Source organism: Hyperolius riggenbachi, chromosome 5, assembly GCF_040937935.1.
Source record: "Hyperolius riggenbachi isolate aHypRig1 chromosome 5, aHypRig1.pri, whole genome shotgun sequence".
Lineage (NCBI taxonomy): Eukaryota > Metazoa > Chordata > Amphibia > Anura > Hyperoliidae > Hyperolius > Hyperolius riggenbachi.
In genome coordinates, this window is record NC_090650.1 from 27,914,839 (window position 1) to 27,933,480 (window position 18,642).

At 44.0% G+C, this 18,642-nt stretch overlaps 1 protein-coding gene across 3 annotated transcripts in view; it reads right to left on the reverse strand.

Moving 5' to 3' along the window:
• The window catches only part of SLC4A2 (solute carrier family 4 member 2), a 134,556-nt gene that overhangs the window by 14,582 nt on the left and 101,332 nt on the right, over window positions 1-18,642 (reverse strand). For all 3 annotated transcript variants that reach the window (XM_068235249.1, XM_068235250.1, XM_068235252.1), the window contains 5 exons: window positions 16,554-16,767; window positions 15,136-15,351; window positions 14,779-14,927; window positions 11,148-11,342; window positions 8,334-8,555 (listed from right to left, as the gene is read on the reverse strand). In XM_068235249.1, the coding sequence (XP_068091350.1) occupies window positions 8,334-8,555; window positions 11,148-11,342; window positions 14,779-14,927; window positions 15,136-15,351; window positions 16,554-16,767 (996 nt within the window). The remainder of the gene's footprint in view (window positions 1-8,333; window positions 8,556-11,147; window positions 11,343-14,778; window positions 14,928-15,135; window positions 15,352-16,553; window positions 16,768-18,642) is intronic.

Below are 18,642 nucleotides of genomic sequence, written 5' to 3' on the forward strand. Positions count from 1 at the left end.
TAGTTCATTCATGTTTGATGGCTTCTGAGCGTGGACAGCTCTCTTTAACTCACACCTCAGATTTTCAATTATATTCAGGTCTGGGGACTGAGATGGCCATTCCAGAATGTTGTACTTGTTCCTCTGCATGAATGCCTTAGTGGATTTTGAGCAGTGTTTAGGGTCATTGTCTTGTTGAAAGATCCAGCCCCGGCACAGCTTCAGCTTTGTCACTGATTCCTGGACACTGGTCTTCAGAATCTGCTGATACTGAGTGGAATCCATGCCTCCCTCAACTTTCACAAGATTCACAGTCCCTGCACTGGCCACACAGCCCCACAGCATAATGTAACCACCACCATATTTTACTGTAGGTAGCAGGTGTTTTTCTTGGAATGCTGTGTTGTTTTTCTTCCATACATAACGACCCTTGTTATGCCCAAATAATTCCGTTTTAATTTCATCAGTTCACAGCACCTTATTCCAAAATGAAGCTGGCTTGTTCAAATGTGCTTTAGCATACCTCAAGCGGCTCTGTTTGTGCTGTGGGCGGTGAAAAGGCTTCCTCTGTATCACTCTCACATACAGCATCTCCTTGTGTAAAGTGCACCGAATGTTTGAACGATGCACAGTGAGTCCATCTGCAGCAAGATGATGTTGTAGGTCTTTGGTGCTGGTCTGTGGGTTGACTCTGACTGTTCTCACCATTCGTCGCTTCTGTTTATCCGAGATTTTTTTTGGTCTGCCATTTTGAGCCTTAACTTGAACTGAGCCTGTGGTCTTCCATTTCCTCAATATGTTCCTAACTGGAAACAGACTGCTGAAATCTCTGAGACAGCTTTTTGTGTCCTTCCCCTAAACCACGATGGTGAACAATCTTTGACCTCAGGTCATTTGAGAGTTGTTTTGAGACCTCCATGTTGCTATTCTTCAGAGAAGATTAAAAGAGGAGGGAAACTTACAATTGACCCCCTTAAATGCTATTTCTCATAATTGGATTCACCTGTGTATGTAGGTCAGAGGTCACTGAGCTTACCAGGCCAATTTGAGTTCCAATAATTAGTTATAAAGGTTTTGGAATCAATAAAAATGACAGCAGTGCCCAAATGTATGCACCTGCCTAATTTACTTAAACAATTATTGCGTACTTTCTGTAAATTCAATAAACTTAATTTCACCCCTCAAATATCACTGTGTGTGTCTCCTATATGATATACTAGCTGATTGCCCGGCGTTGCCCGGGTATGTATTTGGCTGGTGTTGACTCTGCATAATTTTTCTAGCCCTAACACACAATTACTCACTGACCAAGTTTGTGAGCTTTGCGGTCTTTGGTATCAATAATTTGCATTGAAATGAAAAAATCTGATTTGCTGTTTGTGGCTACACACCCTTTTCTGAATTTGAACCCCAGTCACCCAATAACCAACTGTACCAGGTTTGAGGCTTGTGCCATTAACAGTGCAAGAATGGTAGCAATTAAATAATTCCCATTGAAAAGCAATAGGTGAAGTTTGATACACTTTTGTAGGCTCCACCCACTTTTCTGAATATTAATTCCAGTCACCCAGTGACCAACTGTGCAAAGTTTAAAAACCCTGCCATTAACAGTGTAAGAATGGCTGCAGTTTACATTTTCCCAGTGAAATTTCTATTTGTCTCCACCCATTGATGACCCGGCATTGCTCGTGTATGTATTTGGCTGGTGTTAGCTCCGCCCACTTTCTAACCCTAACGAACAAACACTCAATGACCAAGTTTGTGAGCTTTGGGGTCCTTGGCATCAATAATTTGTATATTCCAATAGAAATTAAACAAATCAGATTGGCTGTTTGTGGCTTCACCCCCTCTCCAGCATTTGAACCCCAGTCACCCAATGACCAACTGTAGCAGGTTTGAGGCATCTGCTATTAACAGTGGAAAAATGGCAGCAATTGAAATTATCCACTTGAAAATCAACAGGTGAATTTTGATTGGCTATTATAGGCTCCACCCACTTCCCTGAATATTAATCTCAGTCACTCAGTGACCATCTGGGCAAAATTTGGGAACCCTGCCATAAACAGTGTAAGAAGGGCTGCAGTTTACACTTTCCCAGTGAAATTTGTTTTTGGCTCCGCCCACTTTTTGTAACCTGGACACACAGTCACTCCATGACCAAGTTTGTGAGCTTTGGGGTCCTTGGCATTAATAATTTGTATTTTCCCATGAAATGAAACAAATCTGATTCACTGTTTGTGGCTCTGTCCCCTTTTCTGAATTTGATCCCCAGTGACCCAATGACCAACTGTACCAGGTCTGAGGCTTGTGCCATTAACAGTGCAAGAATGGGAGCAATTGTAATATTCTCCTTGAAAAGCGACATGTGATTTTTGATTGGCATTTTTAGGTTCCACCCACTTTTCTGAACATTAATTCCAGTCACCCAGTAAGCAGCTATGCTAAGTTTGAGAACCCTGCCATTAACAGTGAAGAAGGGCTGCAGTTTACAATTTCCCAGAAAAATCAGTTTTAACTCCACCCACTTTTTGTAACCTGGACACACAGTCACTACACAATGACCAAGTTTGTGAGCTTTTGGGTTCCTGGCATCAAAATTGTGGTAATGGAAGCAGTTTATCCAGCAAATAAATCTGGCAGTTTTTGGCTCCGCCCTTTTACTGAATTTGAACCCCAGACACTTAACGACCGACTGTAGCAGGTTTGAGGCCTCTGCCATTAACAGTGTAAGAATGGCTGCAGTTGCAATATTCCCCTTGAAAATCAAAAGGTGAATTTTGATTGGCTGCAGTAGGCTCCACCCACTTTCCTGAATGTGTCACGTTTGAGAACCCTGCCGATAACAGAATGGCTGAAATCAATCTAACAAATCTGATTGGCTGTTTGTGGCTCTACCCCTTTAGTGAATTTGGACCCCAGTCACCCAATGACTGACTGTATCAGGTTTGAGGCCTCTGCCATCAACAGTGTAAGAATGGTAGCAATGTGAATAGTCCCCTTGAAAATCAATAGGTACATTTTGATTGGCTGTTTTAGGCTCCACCCACATTTCTGAATATTCATCTCAGTCTCCCAGTGGCCAATTGTGTAAAGTTTGGGAACCCTGCCATGTTAAAAATGTAGTTGTTGGCACCAACCACTTTTTCTAACCTTGACATACAGTCACTCAATTATCAAGTTTATCAGCTTTGGGGTCCTTGGTATCAATACTTTGTATATTCCCATTGAAAAATAAACTAATCTTATTGGCTGTTTGTGGCTCCGACACCTTTCTGAGTTTGGGCCCTAGTCACCCAGTGACTGACTGTACCAGGTTTGATGCATCTGCCTTTAACAGTATAAGGGCCTGTACACACTGCTGCACTTTTAAAATCGCATGCGATTTTTAAATCACAAGCCTTCATGAGAATAGGAAAAGCGCATCGCACCAGTGTGTACAGGTCTCCACGATTTTCATTATTTTTCAAAAGACCTTGCGATTAAAAAGCGAATGCGATTTGAAAAGCGCAGCGCAAGAGCAGCAGTGTGTACAGGCCCTAAGAGAATGGTAGCAGCTTAAACATTCCCTTTGAAAATTGAAAGGAGAATTTTTATTGGCTGTTGTAGGCTCCACCCACCTTCCAAAATCTTAATCTCAGTTACCCAATGACCAACTGTGCAAAGTTTGAGAACAGTGCCATTAACGATGTAATAATGGCTGCAGTTTATATTTTCCCAGTAAAAGCTGTTTTTGGCTCCGCCTACTTTTTATGACCTTGACACACAGTCACTCAATGACCACATTTGTGAGCTTTCAGGTTCCTGGCATCAAAAATTTGTGATTGGAAGCAGTTTATCCACCAAGGAAGTCTGATTGGCTGTATGTGGCCCCACCCCTTTAGTGAATTTGGACCCCAGTCACCCAATGACGACTGTAGCAAGTTTGAAGCCTCTGCCATTAACAGTGTAAGAATGGCAGCAGTTTAAATATTCCCCTTGAAAATCAATAAGTGAATTTTGATTGGCTGTTGTAAGCTCCACCCATTTTCTTGAATCTTAATCGCATTCACCTAGTGACCAACTGTGGCAAGTTTGAGAACCCTGCGATTAACATTCTAAGAATGGCTGCAGTTTACATTTTCCCATTTAAAATGAACGGCTGAAATTTGATTGGCTGTTTTATGCTCCGCCCACTTTTCCTGGATTTGTAACCTCGGTCACCAAGTGACCACCTGTGCCATGTGTGGGGACTCTGGCTTGATTACTGTGAGAATGGCAGCCTTTTACATTTTTTCCATTGACTTGAATGGGTGAAATCTGATTTGCTGTTTGTAGCTCCGCCCAGGTGTGCAGGGGGGCCGCGAGACCCCCAGAACCTATCATCCCAGGTAGTAAGGGATCTGTGTACCAAGTTTCGTTCAAATCGGTCAAGCCGTTTTCGAGTGATCGCGGCACATACATACACACACACACACACACACATCCGATTTTATATATATAGATTTAAGTGACATTTTTTATCGTAACAACCAATGATTTATGCAGGAAAATCATGACGATCAACATGGTTGCCCAAAGTTTCGCATCCCACTTTATATGTGTTTTTTTGTTCTGAGATAGTGTGGCTGACAGCTTCTCTTTAAGCCACCAGCAAGAAAGAAAATACTCAGAATAATTTTGACAGTACTTTTTGAAGGAAGCTGTTTTTTTTTTGTTCAAGGCTTGTAGTTTCCCATCAGGTCCTCACAATTAATGGCTTCTAATTGGTGGTTTTCAATTTGCTTAAAGAGAAGCAGAGATGAAGCACCCTCATGTATTTTACCTTGTAAATCAGTGGGAACATGACAGTAAACACCTAATCTGCTCTTTGTTTCATTGTTCTCTGTTTAATCTGACTGTTATCACCTCTGATAAGAATCCCCTAATGAGCACTCAGTCTAGCTTTGCTACGGAAAGATTATAGCTGAGTCTGTCTTCTCTGGTGTCTTTTCAAGCCCAAGCCTGCCCCCGTGTGGCTCTGCTATAATGACTCAGCTATAATTATTCCCTGCAAAGCCAGACTGAATGCTCAGTCCGGGATTCTTATCACAGCTGATAACAGACACTTTTAGCAGTGAGGATGAAACAGAGAGCATGGTAAGTGTTTTCTCTAATGTTCTTACTGATATATATGGTAAAATACACAAGGGTGCTTCGTCTCTGGTTCCCTTTAAGGAAGAAATAAGTAACTGATAGAGGGGGTGAAGTCCCCAGAACAGAGGTTCTGTAAATCAATGATTTATTTATTTATTTATTGTATTTATAAAGCGCCAACATATTACGCAGCGCTGAACATTAATTTAGGTTACAGACAATATTTAGGGGTGAGATACAGCAATATGACAATACATGAATACAAGAAAACCAGATCACACACCATAGTATGAGTACCAGGTAATGCTTAGTCAGTCACTGGATGGAGCATGGAGATTAGGCAAGTTAGGTTCACTCAGATGCATAGCATGGGTTCACAGTAATGGAGGTGCATGATCAGGTAGGACACAAGAGGAGGACCCTGCCCAAAGGCTTACAATCTAGAGGGAGAGGTAAGGACACGAATGGTAGGGGACCAGAGTTCAGCTGTAGGTTTAGAGCACTTGTGAGGGGTAGTAGGCCAGAGTCAAAAGGTGAGTTTTGAGGGCTTTCTTGAAGATGTTGAAGGAGGGGGCTGCCCTAATGGGTGGAGGTAGGGAGTTCCATAGTGTTGGAGCAGCTCTTGAGAAGTCCTGGAGGCGTGCATGGGACTGGGTGATGCGGGGGGCGGTTAGGCGAAGTTCATTGGAAGAGCGGAGTGAGCGGCTAGGTGTGTACCTCTGAGTAAGATCGGAAATGTAGGTTGGACAGGTTTTGTGGACAGATTTGTAGATCAGACACAGTATCTTGAATCTGATTCTGGACTGGATAGGAAGCCAGTGGAGGGATTCTAGGAGGGGATCTGCCGTGGTGGTCGATGGGAGCAGTGGATAATTCTGGCTGCCGCATTCATGATGGACTGCAGTGGGGCTGTTCGGGTCATAGAGAGACCAGACAGCAGGGCATTGCAGTAGTCAAGGCGGGAAATTATGAGGGCATGGATGAGGAGTTTGGTGGTGGCAGAGGTCAGGAAAGGGCGAATCTTACAGATGTTACGAAGGTGGAAGTTGCAGGACTTTGTGAGGTTTTGGATGTGGGAAGTGAAGGAGAGTGCGGAGTCCAGGGTGACACCCAGACAGCGGGCTTGAGAGGTAGGGCGAATGGTAGTGTGGTTAACAGTGACATGCACATCTGGGAGGTTCGTGGATGGCCGGGGTGGGAAGATCATAAATTCTGTTTTGTCTAGATTTAGTTTCAGGAACCTAGCGGACATCCAGGAGGAGATGGCTGATAGGCAGGAGGAGACCTTGTCCATGGTAGTGGTGGATATGTCAGGGGTGTGGAGGTAGATCTGGGCGTCATCTGCATACAGATGATAGTTAAAACCCATGGAGGAGATAACCTTGCCAATGGAGGATGTGTATAGGGTGAACAGTAGGGGGCCAAGGACCGAACCTTGGGCGACTTCCACCGAGAGGTGGTTGGGGGCGGAGGAGGACTCATTGAAGCCGGTCGTGAAGGAGCGGTTGAAGAGGTAGGATGAAAGCCAGGACAGGGCGAGATCGTGAATGCCCAAGGACTGGAGGGACTGGAGGAGTAGGGAATGATCTACTGTGTCAAAAGCTGCTGACAGGTCAAGGAGGAGGAGAATGGAGTATTTACCTTCAGCTTTAGCTAAGGCAAGGTCGTTGACCACTTTGGTGAGAGCAGTTTCGGTTGAGTGGGCAGGCCGAAATCCAGATTGCAGTGGGTCTAGCAGTGAGTTGGCATTGAGGTACTGGGTCAGGCGTTTGTGAACTAGACGCTCAAGGAGTTTTGAGGCAAAGGGGAGGGGGGAGATAGGACGGTAGTTGGAGGGTAGCGAGTGGTCGAGTGAGGGTTTCTTGAGCAGGGGTAGTACAGTGGCCTGCTTGAAGTCTGTGGGGAAGGTGCCTGTGGATAGGGAGAGGTTGAACAGGGTAGTGAGGACTGGGGCCAATTCCGTGAAGTGAGGCTGGAGTAAATCAGGAGGGATGGGGTCAAGGGGGGAAGTAGTGGTATGGGAAGTCTGCAGTAGGTGGTTGACTTCCTCAGTGGTAGTAGGAGTGAAGGATGTGAGGGGAGGATAGGGTGGAGGAGGAGCTGGTTGGAGAAACGGTGAGGGTGATGTTTGCCTGCAGAAGACGCAGGTGCTTATTCAATTCACTTATTCTCCTGAGTTTTCTCCTAAGAAATCATTTTTTCATAACCTCTTTAACCACTTGAGGACCACAGTGGTAAACCCACCTAAAGACCAGGCACATTTTTACTAAAATGGCCACTGCAGCTTTAAGGCCTCGCTGCAGGGCCGCACAACACAGCACATGAGTTATTTCCCCCCCCCCTTTTTTCCCCTCACCAACAGACCTCTCTGTTTGTGGGGTCTGATCACCCCCAAGTTGTTTATTTTTTTTTTTAATAAATATTTATATCTTTTTTTGTCATTATTTTTTCCTATTTTTTTTTCAAATCCCTCCCTCTCCCCAGCCAGCCAATCACAGCAATCGGCTGTCATAGGCTTCTGCCTATGAGAGCCGATAGCTCTCTTGTCCCCCAGGGGGACAGCTGTGTCACACGGCTGTCCCCAGTACAGCGCTGCTGCTGATCGCAGCGCTGTACATGTAAATAGATGGCGGTTTCGCCGTCTAACAGTCTCCCGAGTGGCAATCTCCGCTCGGAGACTGAAGGCAGGGCGGAGCTCCGCCCCCCGAGCAGGAGATGCGCACGCACCCTGCTCGTGATCTCCTGCAAAACAGAGCCCCAGGACTTGACGCCAATCGGCGTTAATTGGTCCTGGGGCTGCCGCACCTTTTAGAATTTTTGTAATCGAGTTTTTGTTATCGAAAAAGTACCAAAAAGTAGGCGGAAAAGCACTGTAAAAACTATTTGTAGTATTTTCTTGCCTGCTGATGGTTTAAAGGGCGTTTTATTGATAAGGTATGTATATATCACCCAGGATAAAATTCAAGAGAAAAAGTTAATTGCATAAGGGCCATGGTGTGAAATATTAAAGAATCAATCAAGATTTCGCCATCTACAAAAGAAGAGTATAAAATGATGATCAGACATAATTAAATACTAATGCTGATTTTCTAACAATAAGGGCACCTGAGATACGTACACAATTACAAAAAGATGTAGAGCTTCAAACATTTTAGGATCAAATCTTATAAAATCTAGTGGTGAACTGTTTGTAAAATGGTTTGGTCCACAGGTGAACACCGTGTGGTTTGGTCTCCACTCACCCTCCCAGGGAAAAAGTTGCTGTTCTTCAGTTTACGCAGAAAGAAAGCTATGAAGAAGGTGCCCAACATCAGTACCAGAGAGAGGAGAGCTGTGTTGGGTTGCCCTGTGATGGGTTTGGGTGCTGACGTCCCATTAGTTAAAGTGACGCTAGTTATATTTTCAGACTCAGAATCTGTCAGGTTCTTCTGGTTGCAGTTTGTCAAAGGGTGTTCCTGAAAAATCTGAAATGCAGAAGGAGAGAATATTAAGAGTCATTGGAGGAGGAAGTCATGGAAGTGAAAATTAAGGTTTTTTTGAAAGGAAGACAAGTGGAGAACTGGACCTATATTATTATTATTATTAATTTATAAAGCACCAACATGCAGGTGACACTCAAATAATTATAATATTGTGCAAAAGTCCTTTTATTTTAGTAATTCAACTTACAAGGTGAAACTAATAAATGAAATAGACTCATTATATGCAAAGCAGCGGCGTAGTAATCACTATAGCAACCATAGCAGTTGATATGGGGCCCGCGGCAGCCCTAGGTCACAGGGGGAGAGAGTTGCTGACAGACCAACCACCACCCATGCCTGGCCGGCCATGCTAACCTATACAGGAGCAGTGGCCAGGTCCAGGGCACCATATTGCTATTTGCTAACCTACATGGAGGGAGGGCTACAGTGGCACCCATGTGGCTAACCTATATGTTAGTGGGGGGGGGGGGGCTGCAGTGTCACCCATATGGCTAACCTATATGGGGGGCTGCAGTGGCACCCATATGGCTAATATGATTGCAATTTGTGGGGAAATCTGCCGACAATCTGGTTAAATTTTGTTGGGAAATCTGCCGACAATCTGGTTGAATTTTGTTGGGAAATCTGCCGACAATCTGGTTGCATTTTGTGGGGAAATCTGCCGACAATCAGGTTGCATTTTGTGGGGAAATCTGCCGACAATCTGGTTGCATTTTGTGGGGAAATATGCCGACAATCGGGTTGCATTTTGTGGGGGAATCTGCCAACAATCTGTCAGCAGATTTCCCCACAAAATGTTTGGGTGGGAGGTCCGAGGTCCGTGGGGTTGGAAGGTCGTGGAGGGGGGGGGCATAAAATGTTTTTGCTATGGGGCCCAGTCATTACTAGCTACTCCCCTGATGCAAAGCAAGATATTTCAAGCCTTTACTTGTTACAGTTTTGATGATTATGGCTTACCGCTTATGAAAACTCAAAAATCATAATCTCAGACCATTAGAATATTGTGAAAAGGTTCCATATTCTAAGCTGAAAGTGTCAGACTCTAATCAGCTCATTCATCCAAAACTCCTGCAAAGGGTTCCTATTTCATATATTGGTTTCACCTTTTAAGTTGAATTTCTGAAATAAATGGACTTTTGCACAATATTCTATTTTTTTGCGTTTTACCTGTTTGCCGTGGCGCAGTGTAAAATAAGAAACAAACATGGGGTATACAATAATCCTGACAATGGTGTACACCAAATGTAGACACTGGTACATAATACAGAATTGGTAATTACAGTGACAAATGTAACATAATGAATACAATATATAACAAATAGCGAGACACAAAATGATTAACAAATTCCAACACACAAAAGGGTGAGAGAGCCCTGCCCTTGTGAGTTTACAATTTCAAGGAATGGGGTAGTGTACAATATTCATACAGGCAGTGTGTTTTTACATTATCTAGTAAGGAGCAAAATGTAGCCAGAGGTTGAAGGGGGAATGGCCTAAAGTAGAGCTATGCTTGTCAGAAAAAAAAGTGAGTTAGGAGGAAGCTTTGAAAGGTTGGAGAGTGACGGATGAGTTGTAGAGGGGGATTACAGAGGAGATGAGAAGCACATTAGAAATCTTGTATACCAGAATGTCAGGAGGTGATTCTAGAGGAGGATAGAAGAAGGTCATGTGCAAATCTGAGATTGCGGTTGGGTTGGTATCTGGAAACTAGTGAGGAGATGTACAGGGGAGAAAGATTGTGGAGAGTTTTGTAGATTAGGGTTAAAGGGGAACTGAAGAGAGAGGTATATGGAGGCTGCCATGTTTATTTCCTTTTAAGCAATACCAGTTGCCTGGCAGCCCTGCTGATCCTCTGCCTCTAATACTATTAGCCATAGCCCCTGAACAAGCATGCAGCAGATCAGGTGTTTCAGAGTTTAAAGTCAGATCTGACAAGACTAGCTGCATGCTTGTTTCTGGTGTTATTCAGATACTACTGCAGAGAAATAGACCAGCAGGGCTGCCAGGCAACTGGTATTAATTAAAAGGAAATAAATATGGCAGCCTCCATATACCTCTTACTTCAGTTCCCCTTTAAGAGTTTTACATGGATCCTCGGGTTAACTGGCAGCCAATTAAGAGCTTGACTGAGAGGAGCAGCAGAAGAAGAGCAGGATGATAGATAAATGAGACGAGCAGACGAGTTCAGCACAGATGGGAGGGTGCCAGTCTGTTAGTTGGTAGTCCACAAAGTATTATATTACAATATATTACAATAGTCTAGACAAGATATTATAAGAGCATATACTAACATTTGAGTAGTGTCCAGAGTGAGAAAAGTTTGGATGCAAGTTTTTGAGTTGGAGATGACAGGAGTTGGTTAGGGAGTGAATGTGAGGAATAAATGAGAGAGAGGAGTCAAATATTACCCTTAACTCGGAACTTGGGGCATGTACAATTTGGTGGGTGAACTCTTAAGCTGGAAGAGCAGGAATACACAGCTCACCAGGAGGAAATTGATAACAGGATTTATTGATTGAAAAAAACAAAACAAAAAGAAAAAAAATACACATCAGAGAGACAAAAAAATCTCACCTTAAACAGTTTGTAGAAGGTCTCATAGATGAAGATGAGAGAAATTAGAATGGAGAAAATTTCCTGGGTAAAACGTGAAACAAAGCGAACCAGAAAGCTTCCTTCACAGGCCACCATGGCCACCACAATCACAATTAGCCAAATTCCAATCCACGCACGGCCAACCAAGTATTCCATTCCATTTGCTGTGCAGAACTGTGGGAGAAAACATTCTATGACACACCTCCACATCTGCTTTTCATTTGTATATTCAGCTTTATGTATAGGATACCGTATAGTTTGAATTTTCCTCGTCCGAAACAATTGTTTGTGATCATCTTGGTTAAAAGTCCAAAGTGTGTAGAGATGTCCTCCTATGTCACTGACAGGGTTGTAAGTTGTCTATTGTGCAGGATTCATAGTCAACAACCTCTATTGTTCTTGGAGTACCTTATATTGAAGTTCCTATATAGTAGTCCCTGCTCATTCTCTACCCACTTCAAAAAAACACCATAAAGTGCTCACTTATCATAGTATCTTTATTGTACAATCTTACCAGATCTATGTAGTAGAAGGGTAAACTGAGTATATTTTGCATGTACTTTATGTAGTTCCTCATACATTTGGTAAGATTGTACAATCAAGATGGTCTCATTACTGGTCACCATGGTGCCCATACAATCTTACCATTTCTATGTAATATAAGGGAACTGCCTACATTGTGCTTTCAGTATAATCACTTAATTTACCCTTGTACTACATGGAAATGTTAAAGAGGATCTGTAACATCAAAAGATCCCCTGGGGGGTACTCACCTCGGGTGGGGAAAGCCTCCGGATCCTAATGAGGCTTCCCACGCCGTCCTCCGTCCCTCAGGGGTCTCGCTGCAGCCCTCCGAGAATAATGACGTCAATATTTACCTTCCCGGCTCCTGCGCAGGCGCTCTGATGGCTGTCGGCTCCGAACTACACGGAAATACCCGATCGCCGTCAGGTATGCTCTACTGAGCAGGCGCAAGTTTCCGGCGCCTGCGCAGTAGAGTGGACCCGACTGAGATCGGGTATTTCCGTGTAGTTCGGAGCGGAAAGCAGCCACAGCGCCCCCGCTGGAGCCTGCAAAGGTAAATATTGAACTGACAGTCGGCTCTGTCGCTGGCTGTTCGGAGGACTGCAGCGAAACCCCCGTGGGACAGAGGACGGCGTGGGAAGCCTCATTAGGATCCGGAGGCTTCCCCCACCCGAGGTGAGTACCCCCCAGGAGATCTTTTTGACGTTACAGAGTCTCTTTAAAATTGGATGAAAAAAATTGTACCATGTATGGGCATCATTAGGTTGTTCAGTCATGTCTGTACAAGGCTCAGAAGTCTGTACAAGGATTGTTCCAAAACTTTTACCTGTAATGATCATGAACAATTGTTTTAGGCAACCAAAATGTAAATTGTGTAGGTAGCTTTACACACAATCCAAAGTCCAAATCTTAAATATCATTTGTAGATAAAGGTCACAGACTTATTTTATAACATAATTCTTAATTATCTTCTTTTTCCTTTTCCAGATGCCAGCCATCATCCTTCTTCACCTGTGCTAACCTTGTAAAGTTTATCTGCAATATTGCACACCATCAGAAAAAGAATATAATTCTGTTTTGGTATTTGATCAATAACGCCGGCTAGCACCACAAAACTGTCCATATAACATCAAAATAGTTTGCACATTCTGCAATACAATGTATATGTACTGTACAATGTACTCTATAAACTAGGGGTTTAATTAAAATGCAGTGTTTCCTGTTCTTAGCCAGAAAAGCAATAATATTGAAATGGTTCTCCTCTGACTGCCCCCAGATCTCCATGTGGAACGCTTTGATCTTGGAAATCATTCAGTTTGAAAAAATATTATTCTCTAATCGAAAGTGTCCTATGAAATTCCATAAAATATGGGATAAGTGGATAGACTCCTTGAACACAATCTAAACCTGTATTCAACTGAATGAACTGAAAAGCATCTCAAACAATAACTATAATTAGCATATGTCATTGTGGTCCCCACAGAGGCACCCTTGGACTTTTTATTATTACTGGGTTATATGTTACAATATGTTCCCTGAGTCGTTGCTCAGGTTTTCCTTCTTTTTATATATATGTGAGTAATATCTACACGAGAATATAGCCAAAGATATACCTATATTATGTATTTACAGAATATTTTGGGATTGTAGTTATAAATCAGAATGCTTAAGAAATATAATGGCTATTGTATTCTGCATCTGTGAATGTTGTTAATTGGACAGAAGGTATGTTGCCTCTGTCCATTTCTGTTGTTAAATCCTTTTGTGATCATTAATAAAACGGATTTAAAAAAAAAATGCAGTGTTCCCCCTCCAACAAAATCTTTCTCCCCCCAACAAGATCACAGTACACCTATGTGCACGTACCCACACCCCTCCCCTCCTTCCACGATATAGCAGAGCATTGGCAGTAGAGTGTGATACTTTTTCTGATTCCAGGTCCTCACTCCTGACTTTAGTGTAGCCACATGCTGTGCATCCTATCTCCTTGCCAGAGGCGTATCTAGAGGGGTGCAGATATGGCTCGTGCCATGGGCGCCACAGCAACATGGGCGCCATGCCTGCTCCTGTGCTGCGCCCCATGCCTCCCTGTCACTCAGACCTCAGTTTACTTCTGTTATCTGGGGAACATTGCTACTTAATCTATGTATGTAGGGTGCACTTGGCTTAGTGTTAGAAAAGAGGACAGAGAGGAAATAAGAAGAGATATTTCCAAAACTTCGGCAATATTCCGAGCCAAGAAATATAGGCAACCAAAACCCATGTACAGTACTCGAGAAAGGATGCAGTTTTTAGAGGGGAAGGGGGCTCTGACCGGGAGAGGGGGGGGGGGGCATTTTCAGTGTTTTCAATAGGTTCTATATTACCCAGGTACGCCTGTCTGTGCACATCATGTGACAGACATCAGGAGCAGCAAGGAAGTAGGCTGTATCTAGCATGCTTGCAGTGAAAGCTGGAAACAGGTAAAGTATCATGTTCTGCTACCAATACTCTGCACTTCACCACAGGAGTGGGTCCTCAGCGCCCATGCCACTCTGCAACTGCAGGGGTCATGGGACTATTGTTATGTCAAAGCCATAAACACATAGTGATCCATAATCCAACAAAGCTTTCTGTTGAAGCAGGGTCCTCTTTATAATTATCCTAACATTTACGTCCAACAGGAGTGCTTTTCTCCTGTTGGACATAAAGCCCTCAAGAGCTGCAGCCACTAAGGTCAAGGGGCCACCCTGCAGTGTTAGGAAGTCTTGCCCAAGGACTTTGTACAGAATAGGAACTGACCCAAGCCAGGATTTGAACTACTACTACTTATGAAGGACCAACAATGATCCCACAACTTGATAAAGAGGACCCTCTTCAGTCTTGGAATGTTTTTGGATTTTGGATCACCATATGTTTATGGAACCAATTATTCAGACCGGTTCTGCCATAGAATTTGTGCACCATTTTGATATTAGTTGTACTATGATTCCTCCAATGGCTTTCAGCTCTTTATTTTATGACTCATTCAAACTGGTTTTAATCTCCTACCCCCTTCTTCACTTCCCGACCCACTAATATTCACTTTGTAACACTATATACACACCATAAAGAAAGCCTCCTCAAACACCAGTAAGGGTCCAGAAAATCCAACCACTAGTAGTGGCTGTGCCCCCAACAGGCAAAATATCACCCCTTGAAGGCACGTTCCAATGATTAGTTCCGAAACTCCAATGAGTCCTCCTGTCTTCTCACCTGAGGAAGAAACAGACAGAGAAAGATGAGATGGAACCCGGAAAGTGATGAGTTAATACAGTATGTTGTGTGGAGACGATGGAGTGTACTAACAGACATGTTAAATCCAGGGGGTGTAAAAGCTGAAGGAGAAACCATACACAAGACATGAGGGTGATAACTAACAAAGTGAATGAGGACGGTCTTCATGCAAGAATTGGGGACTCACCCAGAAGCCCCCCAAAAGTTATTGCAGGGGAGAGAGCTGCAAAATAGATGAAGATGATGGCAGCCATGCACTGTGCATTCAGAGCATCACGAAAATCGCTCACATATTTTGGATAACGTCTTTTGATATCTCTTATGAGGCCCCCAAATGGTTTTCCAGTTCTACGCAAGGGATCGTCCTCTTCTTGGTCTGACTCAGCCGCTTTCATGAGTAAAGCTGAAGAGACAGGAGGGTGAGAAAATCAGAGACATAAAAAGATAAAATAGATCCCAGGCCGTAAAGCATTCCTGAAAATTAAACTACAGTTTCCAGGTACATCCATGGAGTAATACTATGGGTTACCACCCCCCCTTTCCCCATAGTATGCTGCCACGGAGTTCCACCAGTAAGGAAAAACTCTTTTAACTTGTTTCTTTTTCTGGTGTTTCCATGGCAACATACTATGGGGAGGGATCAGTCCGTCATATGTTGCCATGGAGTTTCATTAGAAAAGGAACATTTTGTAAAGTGAGTATCAAATTTCCTGTGTTTTGTTTACCTTCAGAAATCCCTTCCATCCAGCTTCATTTATTGCACAGATAAATAGTAAACCTTATTTCACAGTATTTATTATGAGGCCACCTCTTACTTTGGGTGCTGGGTGATGTCAACAGTAACAAGAATAGTAATATCCAGTTACTGATACTGTACTATCAGCCGCTTGTATGTAACCTTCCCACCATATCCCCTCACACTTACCCTCCTACACCTATGCCTAACCCTAATTATTAAATCTGACCTTCACTACCCTATCCCTAACGCTACCCCCCCCCCCCCCCAATCTACGCCTAACCCTAACTTCTTCACCGGGCACTGTGTAGTAATGATAGCCGGCACTTGAATGCATAATAGCTGAGCACCAGCTATACAATCCCCTGTGGCTGACACTCGGCCTCATAGTAGCCGAGCTCCTGCTATGGAAAAGCCAATCACCGGCGCACAACCATTTGGCTATTCGCTGACCAATTTTACCATCTCCATATAGCATGAGAATTTACCTACATAATCTGTTCATAGTATTCAAAATTGGTTGGCCTTCATACTACAGGGAGGAGGTAAAATTGGCCAATCAAAATTGAAGGTATGTACCAAGCTTTGAGTTCAGCATGCTTTCTGATGCCAACCTGATCTCAGACTGAAGAACTTGGAAACGTTAAACAACTTTCTCCAAACTGCATCTGACCTGCAGTTGATGTACGCTGAAACTTAAGTTAAAATAACAGCTGAACTGAAGTCAAAGGTCTATCTACACTGTCCCCCAAGGCCCACTGTTGGTTTCTTTGAACCAGTTAACTTCCCTGCAGGATACAAGGACCATGAACCATACATTTCCATTGATCAGATACTGAGAATTATTGAACGAGAATTGGCTGTGTCACCTTTGTCTTCTGGGACAAGGGTTACTTCCGGCAACTTCTTCTCCAGGCCGTGGCGTCTTCTCAGCATCTCTCTCTGGAAAAGGACGACTGAGTGCAAGAGCTCCTCATCCATCACCTCAGAGGGGGGAAGAACCACGCTGCAGTCCAGGAACGCATTAATGGCATTGAGGAGATCTTGGCGATCATCAGCGAAGTAAGCTGCCTCATGAAAAGACTGGGAGGAAAGACATGGGTAGGATCAACCAGGTGCACAACAAGGAGAGGCCAAACAGGGTGGTCTGAATCCCACAAGGAAAATCAGAAGAAAGCAGAAACATGGTGAGGAGATCAAGGAAAAGACGGGACTGGTAAAGATCTTGGGAAGCTGAGGCCACAACACAAAGGTGGCTGGACAAATAAACAAAAGAGAGAGTCATCATTGAAATTGCATGTAATGCATGTAATACTTGTCTACCTACCTGCCAACTCACCTATAAGTTCAGAAGAGCGATAAGGAACACAACTTGTGACCTTTAATAAAGCCTTTGCTTATTGTGCCATGGCCACCAACTCTGGTTTGGACTTATAGGTCTCTCCCCTAAGACTAAATTAAGCCTTCAAGTTGTGCCTTAAAGGGAATCTGAAGTCAAACTTATGAGATAATGGATTGTATGTGTAGTACAGCTAAGAAATACAACATTAGTAGGGCAGATAGGAGTCTCATATTATTTCCAGTACTGGAAGAGTTCAGAAAAGGCACTTGTTATCTATGCAAAATAAATTCTCTGAGCTCTCTGATTAATCTAGTCAGAGTGCTGTTTTCTGAAGCACTTATACATCAAAGAAACAATGAAAGACAACTTCAGATAAGATTTTACTGCAGGGATGTTCAAAGGCTCTGCTTTGTTTCATCCTTTAAAATAGAGTGTAGTATGTAAACTGCAAATATTAGAGAATTATGCAATATTATAAAAAAAAAAGCATACACCTAAAAATAAAAATATGAGACTCCTTTTTTTTTGCTAATGTTCTATTAATTATCCGTGCTACACATACAATTCATTTATCATACATTTTTTGGCTTCAGTGTCACTTTAACCATAACCATACCACATGCTGCAGCCACACCTCCCGTCACTTCCCCAGTTGGCACCAGCACACCTCCAGTCAGTCCATCGCCACATCCTGAGTCACATCTCCAGTCATTCCCCCACCAGAACCGTTACCATACACCACATCACTCCCTACCCCATCCTGAGTCACATCTCCAGTCACTTCCCCACCACAACCGTTACGATACGCCCCATCACTCCCTACCCCACCTAGAGTCAAATCTCCAGTCACTCCCCCACCACAACCGTTACTATACGCCCCATCACTCCCTACTCCATCCCGAGTCACATCTTCAGTCACTCCCCCACCATAACCGTTACCATACGCCCCATCACTCCCTACCCCATCCCGAGTCACATCTCCAGTCACTCCCCCACCACAACCGTTACCATACGCCCCATCACTCCCTACTCCATCCCGAGTCACATCTCCAGTCACTCCCCCACTACAACCGTTACCATACGCCCCATCACTCCCTACCCCACCTAGAGTCAAATCTCCAGTCACTCCCCCACCACAACCGTTACTATACGCCCCATCACTCCCTACTCTATCCCGAGTCACATTTCCAGTCACTCCCCCACCACAACCGTTACCATACGCCCCATCACTCCCTACCCCATCCCGAGTCACATCTCCAGTCACTCCCCCACCTCAACCGTTACCATACGCCCATCACTCCCTACCCCATCCCGAGTCACATCTCCAGTCACTCCCCCACCACAACCGTTACCATACGCCCCATCACTCCCTACTCCATCCCGAGTCACATCTCCAGTCACTCCCCCACCACAACCGTTACCATACGCCCCATCACTCCCTACCCCACCTAGTGTCAAATCTCCAGTCACTCCCCCACCACAACCGTTACTATACACCCCATCACTCCCTACTCCATCCCGAGTCACATCTCCAGTCACTCCCCCACCACAACCGTTACCATACGCCCCATCACTCCCTACCCCATCCCGAGTCACATCTCCAGTCACTCCCCCAC